Source organism: Phodopus roborovskii, unplaced genomic scaffold, assembly GCF_943737965.1.
Source record: "Phodopus roborovskii unplaced genomic scaffold, PHOROB, whole genome shotgun sequence".
NCBI classification, from domain to species: Eukaryota; Metazoa; Chordata; class Mammalia; order Rodentia; family Cricetidae; genus Phodopus; species Phodopus roborovskii.
In genome coordinates, this window is record NW_026126433.1 from 25,466,163 (window position 1) to 25,493,574 (window position 27,412).

The window sequence follows — 27,412 nt, forward strand, 5'->3', positions numbered from 1 at the left end:
AGCCATGGTTTGCTTAGTGTTCATCTTTCAGAATTTGAAGATTCTAATGTTTAAAGATAATAAGTCCTGCCAGGATAAAGGTTCTGTTTACATTATGATTACTAGTTGTGTGATTATGATTTCAGATAAACCTTCAACATTTTTCTTGGTTGTCTAACTTAAAATCAAAAGTGTCCTGTGTTTCAAATTATTTCATGGAACCAAAGCATTGACAGAAAACCACAATTAAACTGGTATTTTGTCTACTCAAATGAGTAGTAATGAGAAGTGATGTTCTACCTTTACTGGGGCCTTGGAGGTGCTGTTAGTAGAACCTTGGTTTCAAGCTTCCTTCTTGGTTTCACTGAAGGAGTCTTGGGGTTGAGTAAGCATATGGTAAGGGATGACTTAATGAGTTGTTTTGTTTGCTCTTCTTCATGTGATGGGCTGCAGGTCCCATTCACCCCACCCCATATGTAAAGACTATATGAGGTAGGTAGATCTGTGGGTTTGGGTTGTAGTCATTCTAGAAAGTCCCCTAAGAGCAGAGACTCCCTATGCTTTTTGGGTAATAATAAAGGGGAATTTTCTCTCAAGTTGAGCTTTTCTAGGAAAGTGCATGCATTACTCTGCCCATGGCACTTTTCTATGCTTTAAATAAACCCACAAGAAGTCCCAAGTCCAGTCAGCCTCTGAGGCTGCTCTGCCCCGCCAGCTTTCCCAGTGACCCGATTTCAGATTTTTATTTTGAAACAGAGGTTGCCATATATAATATATGAAATTAACTTTGAAGCATTTGGATGCCTAAAAAAAAAAACAAAAACAAAAACAAAAAACCTCTGGTCATTTTTACTTATCACATTTCTTTTTATTTTTAATAAGATCTCCTTAACTGTGATTTAAGAAATCAAGTATCAGCTGGGCTGTGATGTCACAAACTTTTTTAATCTCAGCACTTGGGAGGCAGAGGCAGGTGGATCTATGAGTTTGAGGCCGGCCTGGGCTACAAGGTGAGCTCTAGGACAGCAAAGGTTACACAGAGAATCCTGTCTTGAACAACAAAAGAAAACAAAACAAACAAACAAAAAAGAACGCTTGGTCCCATTTGATGGAACTATTTGGGAAGGATTAGGAGTGGCTTTATTGGAAGAGGTGTGTCATTAGGGGAGAACTTTGAAGTTTCAAATGCCCATGCCATTCCTAGTTAGTACTCTCTGCCTCTTGTTTGTGGAACAAACATATGTAAGCTTTCTAATACTGCTCCCGTGTCATACATGCCTGCCTGCTATCATGTTCTACTCTCTGACATAATGTTTATGGATTCTAACCCTCTGGACTCATGAGTCCCAAATTAAAAGCTTTCTTTGAGCAGGGTGGTGGTGTTGCACATCTTTAATCCCAGCAGCACTCGGGAGGCAGAGTCAGGTAGATCTTTATGAGGCTAGCCTAGTTGTTAGAGCGAGTTCCAGGACAGGTTCTAAAACAATACAGAGAAACCCTGTCTCAAAAAACCTAAAATAAAGGAAGAAAGAAAGTGTTCTTTAGTTGCTTTGGGCTGACACAGTGGTTAAAGGTGCTTTCCACAAAGCTTGACAACAAGAGTTTGATTCCCAGAACCCATATGGTACAAGGAGATAATCAACTACTCCAAGCTGTCCTCTAATTTCCACACACAATAAACAAAAAGTACATTCATCTACTAAGTCATCCTATTATCTTATATCTGGCTGCTTTAAAAAAAAATTAAACCAATATATTATATTATGGAGTGCTTTGCCTGCATGTATATCTATATCATATGTGTGCCTGGTATTTGTGGAGGCCTGAGAGGGCATCAGAGCCTCTGGAACCAGTGTTACCAGTAATCGTGAACATTCATGTGGGTGCTAGGAATGGAATCTGGGACCTCTAGAAGAGCAAGTCCTCTTAACTGCTGAGCCATCTCTCCAGTCCCAGCTTGAAATTAAAAGCAAAACAAAACTATTTTGTTACTGGGGGGAAAACCTGGCAGTGTTGGTGGCAGAGATGGTGCACGCCTTTAATCCCAGTACTCAAGAGGCAGAGACAGGCAGATCTCTGAGTTAGAGGCCAGCCTGGTCTACAGAGTGAGTTCCAGGACAGCCAGGGCTACATAGAAACCCTGTCTTGGGGGGGGGGGAGCATGACAAGAATTGGAGAAATGGTTCAGCAGGTAAGAGCCCTTGCTGTTCTTCCAGAGAACCTGAGTTAGGTTCCTAACACCCCTATCAGGTAGCTAACAGCTACCTGTTCTTGGGGATCTAGTCCCTTCTTTGGCCTCTGGGGACAGTACATGCATGCCAGAAGAAGGCACTAGATCCCCTGGATCTCGAGTTACAGATGGTATGAGGCCATGTGGGTGCTGGGAATTGAACCTGGGTCCTCTAGAAGAGCATTCAGTGCTCTCAACTACTGAACAATCTCTCCAGTCCCAGTTAAATTATTTGAGAACAGCTGTGTGAAAGGGGTAACTAATACAGGGACCAGACCCTCACTCAGCCTCCTGCTTTAGCAGCCATGACAGGCTACAGAAAAGACATGTAGGCCTCTGACTCAGCACATGATACAAAGAAACTTCAGATCCCCTGGCCTCCCACAGCCTAGGGCCAAAACTCAGCACAAAGAAAGTCCAGACACCCACTAACCTCCTAGATGTTTGGTTCCTGAGAACTGTTTGGCCACAAAAGAAACTCCAGGGAAGACCAAAGCCTCTCCTGTAGTCTCCAGTATACAGTTCTAATAACTACTGGTACCTATGAACAACAGGCCACCTGTAAGTAACAAGACAAAGTCATAGAAACCACAGAATGTTCCCTCTCATCACTGACCAATGAGAGTAATTGGTACGCAGGTATTTCATGCTAAAATAAGTCTTTGAGAAATTCCCGATTGTTCCCCAAATGTCAACCAATCAGAAACCAACACCTACTGATGTAATCCCGTGATTTTTACCTTTAAAAACCTGACAGTAGACAGGGAACTCGCTTCCTCTGGTGGCTGCTGGGTCAGCCGGCCAGACGAGGTCCCTGTCATGGATGGATGAACAATAAACCTTATACATTTGTGCCTGGTGGTCTTTGGGGATCTTCAGGACTTGGGCACAACACTGGGTTTGGTCTGTTCAAGGCCAGCCTGGTCCACATGGTGAAACCCCATCTCAAAAGAAACAAGCAAGAATTCAATGAGATAGAATATTCAAATTACAAAACTTTAAAATAAGACTAAGACAATAAGTGCTCCCAAAAGGCAGATGAAATTTATTAATCACATAATTAATTCACTATTCAATGTAATATTGTCTTAATTAATATAATTAATAATTGCAGTTATTATTACAATTTTCACTTGGTCCCATTTCATTGCTATAAGCAATCATTGCAATAATTTTGTGAAATGAATTACTTAGGGTTTATGATTCCTTTCTAAAACAAAAATTTTTGGTTCCTAATTGATATTTAGGTTGGCAGTGTTGGTGGTACACATCTTTGATCCCAGCACTCAGGACTCAGAGGCAGGTAGAGCTCTTGAGTTCCAGGACAGCCAGGGCTATAGAGTAACCCTGTCTTGAAAAACAAAACAAAATTTATATTTGAATATTTCTTTATTGGTGTGGGATTCCATTTGCTAAAAGAAAGATTAGCTCAAAATCACCTAAAATGTCCCTGAGAAGAGAATGTGCTATTGAAGGTAGATGAAGTCAATCAATACACCCAGGCTTAACAGGCACTAGCTACGGGCTTCTAAGTTCCCCTCCTTTAAACCAGGCAAAGGAAGGAAATCCAGGCTTTTCAGCTTGGCCTCAGCGTTAGCAGTAAACTCCTTCGTGGCTTTCTGCAGAGGAAGCCGGGGTGGGCCCATCGGAATCCCAGAGACCAGCGTCATGATGGCTTTGGTCTGTGACACTCCAAAACCTAGATGGGAAAAATAAAGAGTGAAACATATCTGGTACTGCCTACTTTCCCACAAACATCCCCAAAGAAGAGGCTATATGCCAAAGTAACCACTGCAAGAAGACATGGTAAACAATAAAAGGACACTTGCCGTCGTCGGTTTCGTTGGTTTGACTGAGCTGGGTGTGGTAATACTTGGGAGGTGGACATAGGAGAACCAAGAGTTCAAGGTAAGTCTCAGCCACGTGAGATCCTGCCTTACACATACAGAGTAGGAAGCCCTCCTCTCAGGGCTGGAGAGATGGCTCAGCAATTAAGAGCATTCCCTGTTCTTTCAGAAGACCCCAGTTTGGTTCTCAGCACCAATGTAGGGTGACTGGGAACTCCCTGTAACTCCAGCTTTAGGAGATCTAATACCCTCTCTGGTCTCTGTGGGAACTGCACTCATATGCGAAAACCCATATTAATCCCACCTCCACCCCCACCCCCCAAACACACAACTAAAAATGAAATACAATCCTTTTGAAAAAGAAATCATCCCCTTTGGGCCTACGAGATGGTTCAGTTAGTCAAGGCACTTGCAGCCAACCCGGAGAGCCTAAGTTCAATTCCTGAGACTTCTGCAAGTTTCCTTCAGACTTCCGTACTCATGCTGTGACAGGAGCGTGCACTTATAAAAATAAATGAATGAATGCTAAAATAAATCCCTCTTGCTTGTTTTAAGAAATTAACAAACTAAAACAAAAAGAGGCTGGGGGTATAGCTCTGTGGTAGAGTGTTTGCTTAGTATATGAGAGTAAGTAAATAAACTAAATAAAACAATACAAAGAGTCTGAGTTGGAGCCTGCAATATTGGCTCAGCAAGTAAAGGCAGGTGCTCCTAAACCACCCAAGTTCAATCCCAGGACACACATAGTGGAAGGAGAGGATTGATTCCCTCAAGTTGGCCTCCACATGTAGGCTATTGAGCCCCTGTAAGGACACACACACACACACACACACACACACACTCAAAATGAATAAATAAAAGGAAAAACAAACAAATACCAAACAAACAAACACCAATCCATGGAGTCAAAATCACCTTAAAAGCAAGAAGGAGCTGGGCATGGTGGAACAAAGACATTAATAATCTCAGCACCTAAGAGGTGGAGTGTGAGGGTCAAAAGTTCAAGGTAGGTATGTAGATAAAGAGTTTGCTCAGTGGTGAAGAGCACTGGCTGTTCTACCAGAAGACCTGGGTTCAATTCTTAGCACTCACATGGCATTTCACAGCTGTCTGTAACTCCAGGGGATCCAATACTCATTTCTAGCCTTTCCTTGGGTACCAGACACATCTGGTGCACAGACATGCATGCAACAAAACATTCTTACACAAGAAGTAGAAATAAGAATAAATTTAAAATAAATAAATAAAAGTGGAGAACTGACAGTCCCAAATGGGACATCTTCGTCATATCCCTTCACTCAGGGCTCAGGGAACTATGGGAAAGAGGAGGAGGCATGAGTCTAAGAGGTGGAGAGGATGGGTGATGCCAAGGAAGTGGTGTTCTCCAGACATAATGGGACTGATGCACATATGAACTCAGAGACTGGCAGCATGCAAAGGCCTGCACAAGTTCAAATCAGGTGGTGTTGACAGGGGAAGTGGACATCCACTTGCAAAGAAAAAAACTGGTTTTGTCCAGCAGAGTCTCACTAGGTATATAAATTACACTTAAGGGTAGTTCACAAGCCCAGCAGTAGATGGCTAACATATAACAAATGCAATGGTCATTTTGTAGAGGGTTTTTTTTTTTTTTTTTTTTTTCCCCTATCTTATATTGCTTTGTTTGGACTTTTTTTTTTTTTTTTGTCTTCCTGGTCTTTTGCTTGTATATTATAGTTTTCAATTTTGTGTTTTTATAGGTTCTGTTTGTGTGTCCCTTGTGCTTTCTCTTTGTTTTATTCATTCCCTCATTTATTTTCTGATTTTTTTTTTTTTTTTTTTTTTTTGTCTGAAGGTTGGCTTTCTAAAGAAAGAGAAATCAGGCAGTGGTGGTGATGGGGATGTCATATATATATATATATATATATATATATATATATATATATATGCTTCTCTTATTGGTTGATGAATAAAATATCATGGCCAATGAGGCAGTAAGTATATAGGCAGGGCTAGGAGACAAAGAGAATTCTGGGAAATGTAGGAGGACAGGAGTTGTCCGTAGAACAGGGGAAGAGAGGATGTGTAAGGCGTTCTCCAGTGAGCCAAGACCTCATGAAAATACATAGATTAATAGAAATGGGTTATTAAGATGGAGCTAGCCAATAAGAAGCCTAAGCCACCAGCCAACAGTTTTATAATTAATATAGTATCTGTGTGTTTATTTTGGGCTCAAGGGCAGACCCAGATGGGCCAGAAAGCTTATGTTACATGGGGGCACATGCCTTTAATCCCAGCACTGGAAGGCAGAGGAAGGCGAATCTCTGAGTTCAAGGCCATCCTGGTCTATAGAGTGAGTTCCAGGACAGAGAAACTCTGTCTCAGAAAAAAAAAAAGAATGAAAGACCGAAAAAGTAATGTTAATGATGGACTAACCTAGAAACCAATATCTGTTCCTTGGAATTTGCTAGCTTCCTCTCACAAGGCCCTGAGATAAGAGGAATTCACACTGCCCCTCCTTTCCTGTGAGTCAACAGGTGGTAAATAGGGTCAAGAGATAGCTGTAATTCTGGTTTGCCCAGACAAGATTAATTAGCACACCTGAGGCCCTAAGGTCTGCTGACCCTAATAGCAGACCATCCGGCCTCCAAGGGTCACGTACTCAATGGACAGAGGGTCCCACCCCCTCCCTAAGCTTGTGGGGTTGCCTTTAAAAAACACCTGTGCCCGGGGGAGGGGGCTTCTCTCTAGCCTGCGTGCTGGAGGAGCCCGTTTGCGCAAACGTTTTCTGTTCATTAAAGCCTCTTGTGTTTTGCAGCATCTGGACTGGACATTGAGTTCTTGGGGTATCGACCGAACCTGGAAGACTCCTCATTCTGAGGGTCTTACAAGAAGAAAAAGTAAGAAATAGAAAGAGAGAGAGAGATCTGACATTGGCAAGTACATACCATACAGATACATAGATAAACAGACATCCCGACATCGCAGGCCTTTGTCACAAGTGAATGCTGGATCTGAGTTTGCATCATCACACAGTGAGGCTAAAGCGGTCTTTTGAGAACAAATGGAAATCCACTCACAGAGGCACCTTGCAGCCTTGGAACAGTAGCTTCCTCAGAGAACCCTGACCTCTGAATGAATTTGGAGCTCGATGTTACAAAGCACACAATGAAAAGGATTAACTTAAGCGCCAGCAAATGTGCAGGTGACGAAATTAACATACCGAGAAGACAGGAAATTCAGAAAGGTTTGATGGGGGTAAAGTGAGAGAAGTCACACACCATGGAAAGAGTTGGGGGGGGGGGGCAGGGAGGAACAGGCAGATGTTTTTCAAAGGAAAGGAGAAATACTAAATACAGGCTGGGGGTGTAGCTTATTCAATAGAGTGCTTGTCCCACATGCATGAAGCCCCTGGTTCAATTCCCCAGTACTGCATAAACTAGCAATGGTGTCTATACCTATAACCCCGATACTCAGACGGTACAGGCAGAAGGTCTGATGTCCAAAATACCCTTGGCTATATACATGTATGTGGGCTAGAGAGGTGGGTCAGTGGTTAAGGGCATGTACTGCTCTTGCAGAGGACCTAATTCAATTCTCTGGTATCATGGGGCTCACAAATTCAGCCTCTTAAGTCCAGCTCCATGGAATTTGATATGATTTTCTGACCTCCTCGGGCATCCATAGCCAGGTGCTCAAACACAAACAAATACATATAAAATAAGATAAAAAAAAAAGCAAAAAAAATATTTAAAAAATATATATATATGTACGTATGTATCATCTTGGTTTTGCTTTGAGTCAGGATCTTGTTATTTAGTTCTGACTGGCTTGACATTTGATGCATACCATGCCCTGGCCTTGATCTACAACAATCCTCCTGCCTCAGCTTCCCAAGTGCTACTGAGAATACAGGAATGCACCCCATGTTCTCTTTCTCTCTTCTAGTCTTTAATCTAACTTTAATTAATAACAAAAACAAGATCGGGTGATAGTGGCCCACATCTTTAATCCTAGCTACACTCGGAAGTCAGAGGCAGGTAGATCTCTGTGAGTTAAAGGCCAGCCTGGTCTATACAGCTAGTTCCAGGACAGCCAGAGATACACAAAGAAACCCTATCTCAAAAAAAAAAAACAAAACAAAACAAAACAAAAAACAACCAACCAACCAACCAAACAAACAAACAAAAAAAAAAACCCACCAAAACTCAATTACATTATTTCTATTTCCCATGATAAATCTACTTATGTGTGAGTGCATGCTATGGGTCAGGGTGCTCTCATAGATCAAAGGGGGTGTTGAATTCTCTGGAGTTATTGTGGGCAGCTCTAAGAGAGTACTGGAATTTGAACTTTGGTCTTTTGGAAGAGCTTGGGACATTCTTGTTTTGTTTTGTTGTTTTTAGAGACAGGGTTTCTTTGTATTGTTTTGGAGCCTGTCCTGGAACTGGCTCTGTAGACCAGGCTGGCCTTGAACTCACAGAGATCTGCCTGCTTCTGCCTCCCGAGTGCTGGGATTAAGGGTGTGTGCCACCAATGCCCCACTCTTTCTTTTCTTTTCTTTCTTTTTAAACAGGGTTTCTCTGTGTAGCTCTGGCTGTCCTGCAACTCGATCCATAGAGCAGGTTGTCCTTGAACTCCCAGAGCTCTGCCTGCCTCTGCCTCTGCCTCTTGAATTCTGGGATTAAATGCATCTGACACCAGTACCCTGTACAAGGAATGTTCTTAACCAGTGAACCACCACTCCAAACTTTTTACCCCACCCGCAGCCTTTTTTCAAAATTTAAATTTTATTCTGTGCATATGGATGTTTTGCCTACATATATGTATATGTACCACATGAGTGCCTGGTGACCATGGAGGCCAGAAAAGTGTGTCAGAGCTCCTGGAACTGGAGTTAGCATGATTGTGAGCCACCCTGAGGGTACTGGAAATTAATCCTGAACTTTGAAAGAACAGCCAGTGCTCTTAACCACTGAGCCCACTCTCCAGCCCCTAAACCCTTTCAGAGATTAGGTCTTGTTATATATCCCTGGCTGTCCTGAACCATGTAGACCAGTTGTGGACATCATGGGTCTGGGATTACAGGCATGTGCTTCCATATCCAGCTATAGGTATGTTATTCTTCATTTCATTTGATTATTTATTTTGACAAGTTCTATAGCCCAGCATGGCTTTAGAAGAATGACCTTGTCCTCGGTCCTCCTGCCTTGAACTACTCTAGTGCTGGGATTACAGACATGTACTGCCATGTCCCTTTTTATAGTTAATTTTCTATCTTAATGTACTCTAGAAACACATAATTATTATATAGAAATCACAATCTTCGTGAAAAGTATTGGTTAGGGCACAGGAATAATAATGCTATTTAACAGATCCGGTGGTGGCACTTCACTATGACAACGTTACTAAAGTGTGAAAGCAAATGGAAACCATGTCTTGGAGGAACTGGGGAAGCTGGCTGGAACTGTGGGAACGAGGCCAACTAGACAATAGGTGCTAGGGGGGAGGACACAGTTGCTACAACAAGGCAGAAAGGCTGTGAAAGGGAGGTGGGAGGTCTGCCAAGAACACACTGGGAACTTCTGGACTTGACCCATGTCCAGCTGTCCCAAAGGCCCATCTCTTGCAGAGGTGGAGTGAATGGCAGCACCTGTCATTGGCTGCGCAGTAAGTTAAGACACTTTGCACAGGTTCCTCTACTCAGACTCGCTGTGTTTCCCCCTAACTTTCCTTTGTCATCCAAACCTCCATCCACTTAAATTTACCTGTATTAATAAACTCCTTTTAAATTTTCAAACCCTCAGGGGAACTGTCAGTCATTCATAATTTAGTAAGATCTGTATTCAGATTGCCTTCCTCCAAGTACTTAGGATGAAATCAGTCGTGGTTCAGCAGTAGAATTTTAATGAGCAGAGACAAACAATGGGGGGTAGGGAGGATGCTGATATAGAAGGAACACACACACACATACACACACACACACACACACACACACACACACACACTCACACAAGATCAAGCACTGGACAACAACATGCTGAGGTGGAGGAGAGAGATTTGTGGGAGACTCCAACGTTGATTTCAACATGTTATTCTGCTGGTACTGTCAGGGTCATAACTGAGCACTATAGGAATACTGGTTGAACCCTTATAGGGAGTGATGAAAACCCATCTTTTACATCTTTTACAACTTCAGGAAATCATGGTATTGGCCCGGTCTAGATGCTTTGAGAGGCATATACGATGGGTTTTTCACATTAGAATCTGTGGCTCCTGGGGCACTGTGTGCCTTTCAGTTCCTTAGGAACCAAGGCCCTCCCTCCCTCAGGCAGGGAAGCATTCAGGCTGTCCGTTTATCTCTGCATTCTCTAGAAGTCAGTGAAGCATATTGAGGCTTGACAGGACAATTAGTCTTAGACATTAATCTTATGTACTCTGTATAGCTTGTAAACGACATTGTATCCTGGCAACTACTATTATAATCGGTTTCTGATAAGGGTGTAAAAAGTCTGATTGTGAGATGGCTCAGAAGTTAAGAGCACTGGCTGCTCTTCCAGAGGTCCTGGGTTCAATTCCCAGCAACCGTACGGTGGCTCATAACCATCTGTAATAAGATCTGGTGCCCTCTTCTGGCTTGCAGGCATAGTATACATGCAGCCAGAGCACTGTATACATAATAAATAAATAAGTCTTTTTTAAAAAAGTCTCTGGAATATAAAAAAGTAAATTTTAAAAATGCAAAAACATAATTTAAAAAGTCTGATTGCTTACAATAAAGTTGTCATAGCCTTAGTTTTGCTGTGACCTCTGATCCATGCCTGATGGATGACATTCCCTCTGACCCATAATCAGGTAACCCTGGCTTGGTAAGTAAGAGCTGTTGCTTTCAGTCAGCACCAAAGCAGAGAACAGCAAGGGTACTCACCTAGCTTGATCACATAGTTGATAAATCTCTGGATACAAAACTAGAACAGAACAAAGAGTCTATAGTCAGCATCGCCGCATTGTGAAATCCAGAAGTCAAATGGCAGGAACTCTACAGAGTCTGGCCACCTTAGTTTTCTATAGGTCTATCAGAACGGAAGAAGTCAGTGAGGTCAGCAAAACATGCTCAGGCTATGAGAGGAGAAAACCCAGTTCCTTCCCCAAGCTGTCCTCTGATCTCCACATGTGAGTGTGCAGATGCACACAAGTAAATAAATACATGTAAAAAAAAAAAAAACCCAAGAAACAATTATTGAGTTTTGTTCATCTTGAAGCTTTCCCAAATTCCTATAGAGTTCTACCTTTAACGGAGCTTCTCAGGAACCACTCTGTGATCTCTTTGAAATTTCTCTGCAACCCTTTGAAGATAGTTAACTTCAGTAGGCACCACCATCCCATCTACAGCTACAGTACTGTGCAAGCTCCTCTGGAGAAGGCCACACACTCGCTCTTAGGCCTATGCTCTCCTGTTCCTAAGCCCCTCTTTTCCTTGTAACCTCCATGCTTAAATCTACATTAAATTTTTCCTAGCAAGTTCTAACTGGCTTCTCATGAAACTCTTTTCTGTGGCAAAGTCAAGAATGTCTTCAGGGTGGGGCATGTAGTTTAGTTGGTAGGGACATCACTCTGGCATGCAAGAAACCCTAGGTTCAACCCAGAGCACTGCATAAGACCAGGTGTGTGCCTGGCATGTTAGAGTCTGTCTGCAGTCCCAGAGGTGGGAGTCATTAAGTTCCAGGACTGCCTGAGTTACATAGCAAGACCCTCCAAAAGCCAAAATCAAAACCAAACCAACCAAACCAAAAGCTCCTGAACCCACAAACGAAAACCTCTCCAAACTTGTGATGGCATACTTCCTGTAATTCTACTTTCTTTTTTGCCTTTCTCAAAACTGCTACTCTGTAGCTATGGAGACTGGCTCTACTCTTCATGGTAGCATACACAATAGTTGCCACTAATGCCTCTGCATCTTCTTTGTAATCTATCAGGCCAGCCTCTTCTCCCATTGCAAGAGTCTCAGCTGGGTGTGCTGACACAAGCACCTGGCGGATGGGGTGAGGTTCAACTAAGAAAAGAGAACTGCTTCAATTCAGGGATGGCCAGGGCTGGGTAGAAAGATCCCAACCCAAAACTAAACCAGAGCTGGAGAGGTGGCTCATCCAGTACAGAAAATTGGCTGGGCAAACCTGATCACCTGAGTTGGATCCCTGGAACCCACAGACAAGATGGAAACTGACTCCATAAGCTTGCCCTCTAACACATGTATGCACACACACACACACACACACACACACACACACACACACACACACACACTCCTCAAAGCCAGTGCCTTCCTTTGCATCATCAGTTTGCTTCCTGCCTAGTGGATGTTTCCCACTCTCAGCACACTTCAGGGTGCACAACAATGACTTCTACTAGTAGATTGAGGATTATCCTTCCCCGTTTTAGGTCCTCAGCTTCATCCTTTCTCCTATTCCTTGGTGACTCAAGTGGGACTTTCTCAAGGGGATAGGTGAGCACATACATCTGTCTAGGCAGCTGTTAGGTCTCAAGCACTCTGTATTCTAGAAATGAGCTCAAGCTGGACTATAGAATTACTGGTGATTAGATAAAGGCCAGCCCTTATGAAATAGGTTTTCTAACCCCCAAAAGGAGTGCTTCCCTGGCAGCTACTCATCCTTATAACCTAAATCATTTGCTCACCCCATGCCCTCTTGCCATTTTCTATTCTCTTTCTCATCTCTCTTGCTTTGCCATATTTCTTGCTATCTCTACTGCTTTCCTGCTTCCTTAGCTCTGGCCATGTTCAGTCTGCTTTCTTTTCTCCCTACTCTGGACCCTTCCAGATCCTCTGGATGTTTTTTCTCTCTTACCCACAATAAAAATCTTCCCCCTAATGGAGCTGGCTGTCATGTCAGCAGTTTCTTTACTGTGCCCCTCACAAACACACATGCAGGCAAAACACCACTGCACATGAAATAAAAATAAATTAATACAAAAAATGAAGGATGGCATGTAGTTACTGTCACTGAAATCCGTGGCTATTACTTTACAACAACAACAACAACAAAGTACTTTGAGCCAGGCAGTGGTGGTGCACGACTTTAATCCCAGCATTTGAGAAGAAAAGGGAGGTAGATCTCTGTGAGTTTGAGGCCAGCTTGGTCTATAGAACAAGTTCCAGGACAGGCTCCAAAGCTACACAGACAAATGGTGCTTCAAAAAACTAAAGCAAGCAAAAAACTAAAGCAAGCAAGTAAACAAAGACAAAAACACACACACAGAAAAACAAAATGAAACAAAACAAAATCCAAAAAATAAACTAAACCAAAACAAACCAACCAAAAAAAAAAAAAAAAAAAAAAACAAAAAAAACAAAAAACAAAAAAACCCAAAAAACAACAAACCCAAAACTTTGAAGATAGAATAAAAATAAGATCTTTTATAGAAGGAAGAGAGGATTCTGTCTCATGTGGGCCTTTTGTTCCCTTAGATATGGGAACACGGAAGATGGGGACAGGTTCCTTTTGTTTGTTTGTTTTTCAAGACAAGGTTTTCTGTGTAATTGCACTGCCTTTGTAGACCAGGCTGACCTCCAACTCATAGAGATCCCATCTGCCTTTGCCTCCCAAGTGCTGGGATAAAAGGGTTGTAGGCTCCACCTGGCAGATTCCATTTTAAAGGAGAGATAACAGAAGAAAGATAAAGAGGCAGCAGGGTGGGTGGCCTTCAAGCCTGCTGAGGAGAGAGGGGACAAAGGACCCTTAGTTAAAAGAGGTAGTATGGGGACTTAAGCGAGGAGAGGTAATCACCTGGTAATTGCGTGCTGTAGTGAACTCTTGCCGTTCAAAAGCCTCCAGCATCTGGTTTGTCTTTTTCCCCAGGTAGTTATAGGTACTGGCAAGACAAATGAAAATATTCTAAGCTTAGTAACTCAGTAGGAAAGATCTAAGCCCTTTATACCTGATGATTTAAAAGGAAAAAGATAGGAGTTTCAGACTGGCTCAGTGGTAGAGGCTCATCCTACATATGCATGGGCCTAGGTTCAGTCACTACGACACTCCATAAAAGAACTCTAGGCTGGCCAGCCTGGGCAACATAGTAAGAACCTGACCTAGTCCTCAAACAGGGACTAGGTAGGTGGAGGCAGGAGCATCAGGAGTTCAAGACCATCCCTAGCTATATAGTGTGTATGAATTTAACTTGAGCTACATGAGATCTTGTCTAGAAGAAACAAAGTCAAAATAAACAAAGGAAAAAATATAGTGAGGGTCCCCACCTATCTGTTTGCAGGACCAATGGATAGGAGAACTAGTCTGTTTTCAGTTCTGAGTTCTCTAGCAACATAAAACTGGGCCACCAGAGGAGACAGAGAATGCCCTAGAGGATAAAGGAAAGGAAGAAAGTTTGAAAGCAGAGAGTAAAAGTTGGAGGCATGTTCTAGTTGGGAGAGACTGCCTAGGATACACACCCAGACTCAGAGGTAGACCACTGGAGCTCAAATATAGCACCTGAGATAAGTACTAAAGGCCATATGCTGGCAGTGCACGTCACACATGCCCATAATCTCAGCATTCAGGAGGTTGAGGCAGGAGGACCAGCCTGAGTTCCAGAGCAGGTACTAGACCTGGAGGTAGAACAGGAGGATCAGGAATTCAAAGTCATCTTTGGCTATAGAGTGAGTTTGAGGTCAGCCTGGACTACATGAGACCATGCCTCAAATACACAACACAATAAAGAGTATCCAAATCAGGCTAGGGGTGTAGTATGGTAGTACAGTGTGTGTTTAACATTCATGAGTCACTGGGTCTTATCAACAATGTTTAAAAAGGCATCAAGTCAATATAGTGTGTGTCAATGGCAGGTATACCAAGACACAGAGTGTGTTTAGTGCCTTAGCTACCCCCGAGGAAACACACTTTCAGCTAGCGCAAACAGCTAGTCTCTGTACCCACAGCATTCTCTAGTAGAGTTAGCAAGCAGAATGGCTATGCTGATTGAACTGTCTTGTGCTTAGTAGGCACTGGGCCATGGTTTCCTGGCCATGGCAAGCTGGATCTTGGTGGATCCTTGACTAAGTCTGACAGTGCTAACGAAATCTTGGAAAGAGAATAAAAGCGTGCAGAAGATGTAGAGGGGGCGCCTCTTCAGGCCGCCCTTGACGAAAGTCTAGCTTGTGACTGTTCAGAGCTTTGTAGTTTCTGGCTTTCATGGGCTCTAGGGTCTGGCTGCATTTATCTCAGTTGAGTGCTGTGTGATTTGTCAGAATTTTATAACAACTTACATTTTGCTTTTTAAACACGGGCTGGTTTGAGTGGATTTCTAACATTTGTAACTAAGCTTCTGGCAGTCTGGCTTTGAGATATTGACCATCAGGGTCTACAGAGCTGCTAAGCTGGGGCCCCCAGGGCCCCTTCAGTCCACATGCTCTCTTGCCTCACCTTATCACAATGGAACTATCACAGAACACAACTGTCTTTCCTTTTTAAGATTAAAAAATATTTATTTATTATTTTTATATGTGTTTGCCTCATGCGTTTATGTGCACCATGTGCTTGCAGAGGTGGGAGCTGCAAGAGCAGCCAGTACTTGCCTGCTGTCTCCTCTCTTTGTTTGTTTCTTCTTTTTGAGAGTATTGCTATTGGTTATCATAACCTCAAACCATGGCTATCCTCCTGCCTCAGTCTTTCAAATGCTGCTGGCGTTACAAGCATGGATCATCACATGTGACAGTTTGGTGGGAACCTCCAGTTTACCCCTGTATGATCCGGAAAGCTACTCAGGCCTGGATCTTTGGGACTGGAAAACCCACCCAGGAGTTGCTTTGCTCAAATAAACCTGTTATGCTTTTTCAGTTTGGCTTGATCTGGCTTACTGTGTAGAGAAACCCATTGGGGGAGAGGGTAGAGAACCTATTAGAGGCCACTACTGAAGTGTTTTTATTTGTTTTGTTGCCAGGTTTTTTTTTTTGTTTGTTTGTTTTGTTTTGTTTTGAGACAGGGTTTTTCTGTGTAACCCTGGCTGCCCTGGAACTAGCTCTTGTAGATCAGGGTATCTTCAAACTCAAAGAAATCTGCCAACCTCTGCCTCTCGAGTGCTAGGATTAAAGGCATGCACCATCACTGCCCAGTTTTGTTGTCAGTTTTGAGACAGTGTCTGATGTAGTTCAGACTCACTTAAAACTTTCCATGTAGCTCAGGATAACCTTGAAGTCTGGATCCTCCTGCTTCTACCTCTCAAGTGTTGGATTATTATGTTTATGCCACTATCTCATGCTCCTTCTTCTCACCCTCCCTTTCCCCCTTCCTGTTAAAGCTTGAGGTTCATTTCACTAACATTTGAGAGAAAAACTGGAGTGAGCAGAGGGGAGAGAGAGAGGAAGAGAAGGAGAGAGAACCATCCTTTTTCAGTTAGGGTCAATTTTTCCATGACTGAGTCGAACAAATTGCAGCAGTCAAACAATGAATGGGTATGGAAATGACTTGTGTTAGAAAGGATGAATATGCAAGAATCCCATCTAGTCCAGTGACAAGTGACTTTAAATATATAGTCACTAGGAAAAGACAAGCCGTGCTTACCTGCCTACAGCTCCCGTAGCGCCCATGATCAGAGCACTCAACAGTTGCTGATGAGAAAGAGACAAAGAGATTTGGTTTTTTTGAGAAAGAGAAGAGCTGCTGTATCACAAACAGCTAAAATGGGTCACTGTGAAGCTGGGATATGCCCAAGGGCTAACTTACCTCATCCACTCCAAACAGTAAAGCAAACTGTCGCTGGTGATTCTGATCAACACACTGCCCGAAGTCTAAGAGATCAGTGTCACTGAACTTCAGTCCTTGAAAGGTGGGGATCTTATCCTGAATCCCATCGAGCAGCTCCTCTGCACGAACTTCACAACAACAAATGCGTCATTAATCCACTCAGCAACAGGAACTATCAACTACCAGATTATATTCCCGTTCCCAGCACTCTGAAGGCTGAGGCAAGGTGATTCTGGTCACAGTCTGGGCCACACAACCAATTTGAAGTCAGTCTGAGCTACACAGCAGGAGCCTATCTTTAAAAAACCAAACATGGGCTGGGCATGGTGGTGCACACCTTAACTCCAGCACTCAGGAGGCAAAAGCAGGCAATCTCTGTGGGGTTGAGGTCAGCAGCCTGGTCTACATTTCCAGGCCAGTCAGGATGGATACATAGTGAAAGTATGTAAAAACAAACAAACAAACAAACAAAACAAAACAAAAAAAAACCCAAAGCCAAAAAAAAAAAAAAAAAAAAACCAAACCAAACCAAACCAAAACAGGGTATCAGAGGCAGGTGGGTCTCTGAGTGGGAGACTAGCCTGATACATACAGTGAGTTTCAGGAAGCCAGTGCTATTACAAGAGAAGGCTATGATTCTTTTTTTTTTTTTTTTTTGGCGATACGGTCACCTGCAACCTACATAGCTTTTGAGGATGACCTGAACTTCTCTAGTCTTCCTGCCTTCACCTTGAAAGTTCTGGGGTTATAGGTGTGCACTGCCATGCTTTGTTCATGTGGTGCTTTGCACATTTCATTTTGGTGACCAGAGGTAAAATGTTTTATGTTAAATGGTAAGTATGAGAAAGTAAGAATAACCATTTCTTCCTCAGAATGTGTTAGCATTGGGATATCGCAGGAGTAAAGAAGCAGCCTAGCTTGGGGTGTAGCTTGGTGGTAGACTACTAGCAAGTACAAGGGGAACCTCTAGAACCTAAAAAAACCCCTGAAGTTTTGCCTGGAGATAGGGCTTAGTGTCAGGATACTTGCCTGAGTGATAACTTGGGTTCAAGCCCCAGTGTTGAAAAACTAACTGACTAAATGAATGTGGAGATACAAAAGTAGTTGCTGTCTATGTGTCAGGCTGTAGACTAGGCTGGACTTTAACTTCCTATGTATCCCTCCCTCCAGGCTAATTTCAAATGCATGGCAGTCTTCCTGTTTTAGCCTGCCAAATTTTCTTTTTCTATTTCTGTTTTTGAGACAGGGTTTCTCTGTGTAACAGAGCCCTGGCTGATCTGGAACTCACAGAGATACACCTGCCTCTACCTCCGGAGGATTAAAGGTGTGTGTTTCACCGTGGCCCAGCTTGCCTGTCAAATTTTCTTATCTCCTTTTCTTATGTTTTTGGTTGTGAGCCTAGCCTTTAACGGCTGAGCCATCTCTCCAGCCCATTATCTCCTTTTCTTTTAAGATGAAGTCTCACGTATCCAAGGCTGGTCTTGAACTTACTGTGTAGCAGGGGATAACCTTGAATTCCTGATCCGCCTGCCTCTACCATGAATTGCAGGATTGTGCAGCCATACCCAGTTTTACCCACTTTTCTTCTAAGTCTAAGAGCCTCCATATAAAGTGATGTGAATGACCAGTGAGGGCCAAGGTCTTAGAATGGCTCCATTCGGAGCAACTTTAACTGCCTCATCAGTGGCCTGTGTAGGTAGGGTGAGATGAAATGGAGTTTGATGGAATAAGTAGGATGTGAGAGTTGGAGAAAATGTAAAAAGAAAAAAAAAGGCAATACCTAGGTTTTGAACAAATGTCTCAGTGGAGGAACACTGATTATTCTTCCAGACAGCAGTGCTTTGATTCTCTCTCTGTATTCACACACTGCTCACAACCATCTCTAACTCTGCTTCCAGGGAATCTGGTGCCCTCTTCAGACTTCTGTGGCCACCAGGTACCCATGTGGTGCCCACATACATGCAAGCAAAACACTCACATGCATACACAGAAAATAAATACAATTAAACTGAAACAGTTTTAAAGCAATACTTACTCTTTACCCCGGTCAAGGAAGGAATGTGATAGTAATAAAATGGTAAAGCAGGAGCTGCAGCCGCCACCTCCCTCAGGAAACTTATCAAGGCGTCTGAAAGACAGGAGTCACGTGAACAAGACAAGAAATAGTGGCTTTCCCGCATTAGAAAATGAATCTCCCAGTGAGATGCAACCATCTTCTAAGAAGCTGAAAAACTCCTGAATTCGATTACAATGTCACTTACAGAGAGCAAGTCCCAGGACAGCCAAGGCTACATAGAAAAGCTATGTATCACAACCCCAACCCCCCAAAAAAAGTATTGTTTTCCAAAACATTTTTTTCTCCTTCTATGACAGTTTCTCTGCAAGAACTATTTGTATCCAAGTTTAAGGAGGTGTGTGTGTGTTTATTTTTTATGATAGGATCTCAAGTAGCCTAACCTTCCCTTGAACTCTTCTTTGTTTGGTGGAGGAGGGGGAGTAGGACAGGATCTTTCTGTGTAGCCCTGGTTGTCCTGGAACTCACTAATTAGATCAGGCTAGCCTCAAACTCATAGAGATCTGCCTGCTTTTGCCTCCTGAGTGCTGGTATTAGAGGCATAAGCTACCACCCCTAGCCTTTGAACTCTTTCCATAGAAGGACATGTTTGAATTTCTGATCTTTCTGTCTCCACCAATGAGGGACTATGTCCTTTAATTCCTACTGATTAGTAGTAAAAGTGATGTCAAGGGGTAATTGGTGTGTAGTGTGGTTTGTAGAGAATGTGCCTACATGCACAGAGCTCTAAGACTCCAAGTTAGTGCCGCAGGGCCGAAATCCCAGGCCTCAATAGTTACAGGAAGATCAGAAGTTCAAAGCCATCTTCACCCTACATGGGGAGCTTGAGGCCATCTTAAGATGTAAGATGTCCTGACTTGGGGGAGGAGAAAGGGAGGCACTTGTGCAGAGGACTAAAGCCATAAGTAAATGCATAAATTGTCATGAAATGTCACTTGTTGCTGGCAGATGGAAAACCATCACTCATGTTGACAAGTGTTTACTTATGGTTTGAGAATTTAGAGTGGACATTTTTTCCTTCTGCTATTTTGGAAATGTTTATGTAAGTGGTTTGTCTGAAAAATGAACAGAGAGATGAATTATTCATAACAGTTTTATCTGAAGTATTTCCCAAGTGCTGAACGTATTTTCACAGTATGCAGAAAAGCTATGACACATAGAGCTGTCTCTCCCACTTTTGGACCTCATCCACAGTGTGAGCCAGCTCTCTGCCATCTGAAGTAGTGCAGTTGACTTGATGGCCAAGGGAACCCACTTCCTAGAGGAACATGTCATGCTTCTGCTCCATCCAGATCAGTCCCAAAGGGGAAAGAGTGACCAGTTCTGCCAAGTTTTTTTTTTTTTTTTTTTTTTTTTTTTTTCAATACAGGGTTTATCTGTGTAACAGCCCTGGCTGTCCTGGAACTCACTCTGTAGACCAGGCTGGCCTTGAACCCACAGGGACACCCCTGCCTCTGTGTCTAGAGTACTGGCAATCAAAGACCCACCTATCTGCCACCACCCCCACCCCCACCTCACCTCCCTTTTTCTTTTCTTTTTCAAGGCAGGGTTTCTATGTATAATTGTCCCTGGCTGTCCTGGAACTGGCGTCGTACACCAGGCTGGCCTCAGACTCACAGAGATTCACCAGCCTCTGCCTCTCCTCTCGAGTACTGGAATTAAAGGCATGTCGGGCTGACAGTGGACATTTTTGTGAAATCCCTTTTCATTTCATTACAATTCACCAATTCTAAATAGGACATGTAGTTTCAAAATACCATAATTCACACTTCTCTTTTGAGAAAAATAGGCTCATGCTTTGCCATATGACTCCAAAACCTCATAACTTATTTCACACCTAACCCAAACAAAGGCATCTATCTACCAACTGGGGCTCAGTGGAAAAATAATCAGCCCGATGAGCTTTAATACAGTCTTTGCTATGGACCTGGGAGGAGTAGCAATAGCCCATAGCAATGCCATGCCTCTAGTCTGTAGGGCTTTGCCTTTATGAACTAAATATAATTATTTTGAATGAAAGCAAGAGGTGGACAGGGCAAAGCACTGTGCATTCAGACCAACTTCCTTACCTTTGTTCTGTGACTTGAAAAAGAAAGGCGCAATGACAGCTATGCCATCAGCTCCAATTTCTGCTGCATGTTGGGCCTTTACAAGAAGAAGAACGTAACAGAATAAGTGATCACAGTCAGCTGCACTCACCAACAGACACTAGAGTTCAGTGACAACCTCTTCAAATTTGTTGACCAGGCCCCCTTCTAGAGAAAGAGTAAGCAATTAAATTAAAACAGTGGTTCTCAACCTTTCTAACACTGTGACCCTTTAATATAGTTCCTCATGTTGTGGTGATCCCCCCAACCACACAATTCTTTCATAACTGTAATTCTGCTATTGTTATGATGCAATGTAAACACCAGTGCTTCCAAAGGGTTATAGGCGACACCAAAGGTCTGAGACTAACAGGTTGAGAACTGCTGAATTAAAACGTCATTTCCAGAAATGTCCCAGATTGCAAAGCAGGGATAGGGGGGTTTAGGAAAGCAGATTCCATGTTTGCACAGCAAGTGCTTTGACTCCCTGGGCCATCTCATTGGTGCCTCTTGATTTGTTCCTACTGATCCACCCCCCACTCCACCCCCGAGACAGGGTTTCTCTGAGGCTTTGAAGCCTGTCCTGGAACTCACTCTGGTAGACCAGGCTGGTCTCAAACTCCCGAGTGCTGGGACTAATGTGTGTGCCACCACTGCCCGGCTTCTTACTGATTTTTTTAAGGGTTTATTTTTATTTATGTGTGTACACAGGCATCTACAGAGACCAGAAGAGGGTGTCAGATTCTCCAGAGTTGGGGTTACAGACAGTGATAAGCTTCCATGTGGGTGCTGGGAATCAAACCTGGGGTCTCTGGAAGAGCAGGCAGTGCTCTTAACCTCTGCCTCATCTTTCTGGTCACCTAGAATCTACATTGCTTGCTTTCTTTTGTTTTTTGAGACAGGGTACCACTGTGTAGCCTTGGCTGGCCTGGAACTCTGATGTAGATCTGGCTTGAACTCATAGAGATCCCCCTTGCCTCAGCTTCTCCAGTGCTGACACAAAAGGTGTGCACCACAGCTGCCTCCCTCCACACTTAGGCTCCTATGCTAATCTTGAACTAAAGATATGCCTGCTGTCTACTTCTGAAAAACAGGATTACAGGCCTGTGCCACTGTGTCTGGTTATTTCTTTGGATTTCTGTTAACACACACACACACACACACACACACACGACAAAATCCTACCACACCACCAAAACTACTTTGCTAAGACCCAGCAGCTCATTTACAACTGTGAACATAGAAACTTGCATGTATAATTTCTCTTCTACTGTTCTGCCTACTCAATGATATTATCTTTCCCATGGGATGGTATAACAGTCATATTTTAAGTTGATATTACGGATTGAGAATGTGGTTGAGAAAGGTTAAGAAGAAAAAGATTGTATATATCACAAAAGGTACAGAGCACTTTGACAACTTCTAGAATACTAGGGAAATTCATAACACTCTTAAAATGTTTTATGTATTTATTTTGTTATTTTATGAATGTAGGTGTTTTGTCTATATGTCTGTATACCACATGTGTGACTGGTGTTGTGCATTTTATCTCATTGTGTCTGTTGTTCTGGTGATCTGGAATTCACAGAGATAGGCCTGACTCTGCCTCCTGAGTGCTGGGATTAAAGGCGTGCATCACCACTGGCTACAGCTTTAGTTTTGAACCCGTGAAGAATCCCATTCTCCAGGGCAGCCCCATTTCCTATTCCCTTTCTGTCCAGCAGATGGCCTTGCCTCTCACTTAGCTGTATTTACATATCCAACCTCAGCTCTCTTGGAGGATGTTCCTTTGTCTCTTTTTGCCTTTCTGTTATCATCTCTTTGAGCTACTGCCTTTCCATGGTCCCATGCCTGCTTCAGTGGTCCCACACTTGATCTCCTCCAGCCAAATATAGGATTGGTTTTAATTCTAGCATAAAAATGGAGGTCCCTTGAATGTTTTCACATCCATACCAGTTCTTGTGACTCCTTCAAGCTTAGCGCTCCCACGTGAATCACCACCTGGTCCAACCTGCAAGAGAGAAGCAGTGTGAATCTCATGGAGTTTAGAAGAACGAGGAAGGGCTGCTCCATCCTGTTTGTGCTGGCTTAATAGCCTTGAAATTCATAGTTTACCATTATTTTTGGATCCACATCATGAAACAAGACAACCCATTCCTGAAAGTTGTCCTTTGACCTCCATACACATGCCATGGCACAGGAGCTTATGTACATGCTTGTGTGTGTGTGTACATATATACACACCACATACACAGAGGTACACACACATATATACATACATACACACATAGGCGCAAACATACACACACACCACACATAGTATAATGAAAAAAATCAAAACAAACAAATAAAAAAACTAGACAACAAAAACTCCAAAACCCCAATACTAAGCAAGAATGAATGAAAACAGGGCCTAGTGGCCAAGGTCTGTAATCTTTTATACAGCTGAGGCAGGAAGAACCGAAATTCAAGGCCCACCTGGGGAATTTATTAAAACCGTGTCTTCAAGACATAACAAAATTAAATATACATTATAAATACTCTCAAAGAATTTTTTAAAAATATTTTAAAAAATTAAAAAGTAAGCAAGAATTAATGGAAACGGGGCCTAGCAGCACAAGGGCCAAATCAATCCTAGCTATTTGGAAGGCTGATGAACCTTGGGAATTTATGGAGACCCTGTCTCAAAACAAAAAAATACAAAAATGCTATAGCTATTTGAGATATAGCTCAGTGTCAGGCGCTAGCCTAATATGGAAGAAGCAGCTCTGGATTTGATCCCTGACATCGCAATTTTAAAAAGTGCATGAAGACATTTCTCTGTTCTCATTTAGCAAGTAAATTGCCTCCATTCAAAATTATTTTAGGGCTGGAGAGATGGCTCAGCATTTAAAAGCACTGGCTGCTTTTTCAGAGTGTCCAGGTTTGATTCTAGTACATACATGATGGCCTGTAGCCATCTAATAATCCTGTGTGCTCCTGGAGGGAGGGCTGAACTCGAATTGTTAGGCTCGTATGCAAGGCACACACACACATAGGCACATACACACACACATATGTATGCAAGTGCCTTTACCTGCTGAGCCATTTTCTTTACCCCTATGTTATATTGTCTGTCTGTCTGTCTGTCTGTCTGTCTGTCTGTCTGTTTACCAATCTATCCATCCATCTATCTATCTTGGGGGTAGATTCTGTCAAGTATGTAGCTCTGGAACTCATTATCTATCTAGATCAGGCTGACCTCAAACTCAGAGATCCATCTGCTTCTGCCTCCTGAGTGCTGGGATTAAGGGGATGTGACACCACACCTGACCCTCTAAAATTATTTTAAATTGCTCCTTCCCCCTAATTTATAATTTTTTTTGTGTGTGTTTTTCGAGACAGGGTTTCTCTGTGTACTTTGGAGCCTATCCTGGCACTCTCTCTGTAGATCAGGCTGGCCTTGAACTCACAGAGATCCACCTGCTTCTGCCTCCCGAGTGCTGGGATTAAAGGCCACTACCTGGCAATTTATAAAATCTTATTTGCTACTGATGTTGATGACCTGATCAGACGCACTTGGGAAATTATAAGAATTCTGTATACAGGCCACACACTTTCTATATAAAAGTAGCACACTCAAGTGTATGTAAAATAAATTTTTTGGTAAAAGACCTCAGCAAGGCAGTTCAATCAGGATTGAAATTTACATAGGCTTTCTTCAGAACATCTGGGGACAGAGCTCTTGTATACAAGAGTTATATCAAGTAAAAGATATGAGCCAAAACCACGGGTACAAAGGTTGTATCAGGCTACCAGGTCCCAACTGGCAGGTGTACAAAGGAGCTTGTGCTCAGTTTCCAGGGCATGCAAAGATTCTGAAACACAGCTCAGTGGTTATGGGCACTGGCTGTTCTTCCGCAGGACCCAGGTCCAATCCCCAGCACCCTCTTCTGGCCTCTGTGGGCATCAGACATGCACATGGTACACAAACACAAACATACATATAAGTAAAACAATCATAGACATGAAATAATAAATAAATAATATACTAAAAATTAGGAGCATAATAGGTTTTTCCATCCAAGGCTATAAGTATAGGTTTTAGAGTTCCTACCCACAATAAACTGTGAGGTTAGAAGGGTAAGTGTATGTGAAATTATATTACAGATAAGAAACTGAGGCTTATGTTTAAGAATGGAGGCTGAAGGGATGACACAGCAGTTAATAGTTTTCGATGCTCTTTTGAAGGGCCCAAATTCAGTTCCTAACACCCAAGTTGAGTGGATTATAACCTCCTGTAAAACCAGTTATAGGTGATTTTTATGGTCTCTGTGGAGACCTGTATTCACAGGCATACACAGGGACACACACACACACACACACACACACACACAAGAAATCTTTAAAAAAAATATATGTGTGGGTATGTGAAACACCAATGTGGTGGCTCATGGCTGCAAGCTTAGCACTCAGGAGGCTGAGCCAAAGCCACATGGGGTCAGGGGAAGAATGAGACTCAGTCTGAAAAAGAATGGGGAGAAGGTGCTGGAGAAAGAAAGAACTAAAAGCAGCTCATGCTTTAAATTCTGGCATTTGGGAGGTGGAGGCAAGAGGATCGGGAGTTCGAGGTCAGCATTAGCTGCATAGTGAGGACAGACTGAATTGCATGAGAACTTGTCTCAAATAAACAGAGGGAAATTGTTTTCACTGAAAAGAGGTTAGAAAGGAAAAGTTTGATTTTCAGCAATCGACACCACCTGTAACTTCAGTTCCAAGTGATCCAATGCCCTTTCTAAACTTTGCGGGCATCAATCACACATGTGGTACACAGACACACACATGTAGATCAAACACTCATAAAATAAAACATTTTGAAAAAGAAGTGAGGGTGAAGAAAAAAGAAAAAAAAAAAAAAGGCAAACTACAGACTACAGAGGAGAACAATAATCTATGGGAAGAGGGAAGGCTGACCTCAACTTCCCAAAGCTGAGACAGCAGCGAGGGGCTTCCTCTCCAGTCCCCCCCCCCCCCCAAACAAAGGGAACCTGGAATACCTGTGTCTGTGTCACTAGGCCTCACAGTTTCCCTTTCTCCCAGCTAGAATCCATCTTTTTACTGCCACAGGACCCCCCCCCTCCACTGAATGAAAAAGAAACTTCTCATAAAGAAAGTACAATTATTACCCTGTAGCCATTAGAAACAGATAATGTTGAACTAAAGGGACATGAGAGCAACATAACCGCAGGAAGAAGAAAAAAGATCTTTGCCTGAGTTAGTATGGCTACGTCTTAAGACTAGAGCACTCCTTAGAAATCAACCACTTTTAATTCTAGCACTTGAAAGGCACAGGCAGGCAGGGATCTCTGTGAGTTCAAGGCCAGCCTAGTCTGCATAGTGAGTTCCAGGACAGTCAGGGCTATGTAGAGAAACCCTGTCTCAAAAAGCAAAAATCAAAGAGTAGAGCGCTCTAGTCTCCTGGTGCACTGTGTACCCGCCATCCCAGCATTTGGGAAGTGGAGACAGGAGGATGGAAAGTTCAAGGCCATCTTTGGTTATATGATGAGCTGAGCCAGGCCAGCCAGATTGACAAAAGACTGTTCCCTGGGGAAAAGAGAGGCACTGGAAAGATGACTCGTTGGTAAGGGTGCTCGCTGACAAGTCTAAGGATCAGACAGAGTTCTATCTCCAGGACTCACATGGTGGGAGGAGAAAAGTGACTCCCCCAAACTGCCCTCTGACATTCACATGTTGCCCACATACTCACACATATAATAATAAATAATAATAATAATAATAATAATAATAATAATAATAATAATAATGGAGCTGGGCAGCTGATTCACCCTGCCCCTATTTAAAAAAAATAAATGAACCACCCAAAATAGACAAATAAATAAACAAAAATAGTAACAACAACAACAACAAAAAAAAGCCCACCCAACAAACATTCTGGTGGGATATGCTAGCATTCGAACACAGGGATAAGGAAACTTCCTGTATGGACACCATCCTCCTGCTCTCTCCACTCCACTCAGCCAGGTGGAAGAAGTGCTTGCTTGGCTGTTTCTATTAAGCTCCACTAGTTTGCCTCCATGTAAACTCAGAAGCAGGGAGTACTGGGTTTCACAACCTGACTCCCAATTGGATGGAAAGCAGACTGAGGGCAGACTCTAGGTCCCTGGAGTGAAGCAGTGAGTGTGCTGGCTACATTTGTCAATTTGACACAAGGCAGGGTCATCTGGGAAGAAGGAATCTTATTTACTTATTTATTACATTCCATTCCTAGTTCCCCCTCCATCTTCCCTCCCGAACCCCCAACTCGCCCCCCCCCACCTCCCATCTGCTCCTCGGAGAGGGTAAGGACTCCCCTAGGAAGTCTACTAAGTCTGTCCCATCATCTAGTTGAGGCAGGACCAAGCAAGGTACTTCTCCATCCCCACACCCCAGTGTCTAGGCTGGGCAAGGTATCTCTCCATATAGAA

The 27,412-nt window shown here is 43.0% G+C and overlaps 1 protein-coding gene across 1 annotated transcript in view; it reads right to left on the reverse strand.

The window, feature by feature from the left end:
• Positions 1-3,579: 3,579 nt before the first annotated feature.
• Npl (N-acetylneuraminate pyruvate lyase) overlaps positions 3,580-27,412 on the reverse strand; it is a 37,090-nt gene continuing 13,257 nt past the window's right edge. Inside the window, exons 4-11 of the mRNA XM_051185990.1 lie at positions 22,902-22,959; positions 20,931-21,006; positions 18,823-18,915; positions 16,767-16,915; positions 16,605-16,651; positions 13,839-13,923; positions 10,964-11,003; positions 3,580-3,908 (exon numbers count right to left, since the gene is read on the reverse strand). Coding sequence (XP_051041947.1) covers positions 3,724-3,908; positions 10,964-11,003; positions 13,839-13,923; positions 16,605-16,651; positions 16,767-16,915; positions 18,823-18,915; positions 20,931-21,006; positions 22,902-22,959 — 733 coding nt within the window. The 3' untranslated portion in view covers positions 3,580-3,723. The remainder of the gene's footprint in view (positions 3,909-10,963; positions 11,004-13,838; positions 13,924-16,604; positions 16,652-16,766; positions 16,916-18,822; positions 18,916-20,930; positions 21,007-22,901; positions 22,960-27,412) is intronic.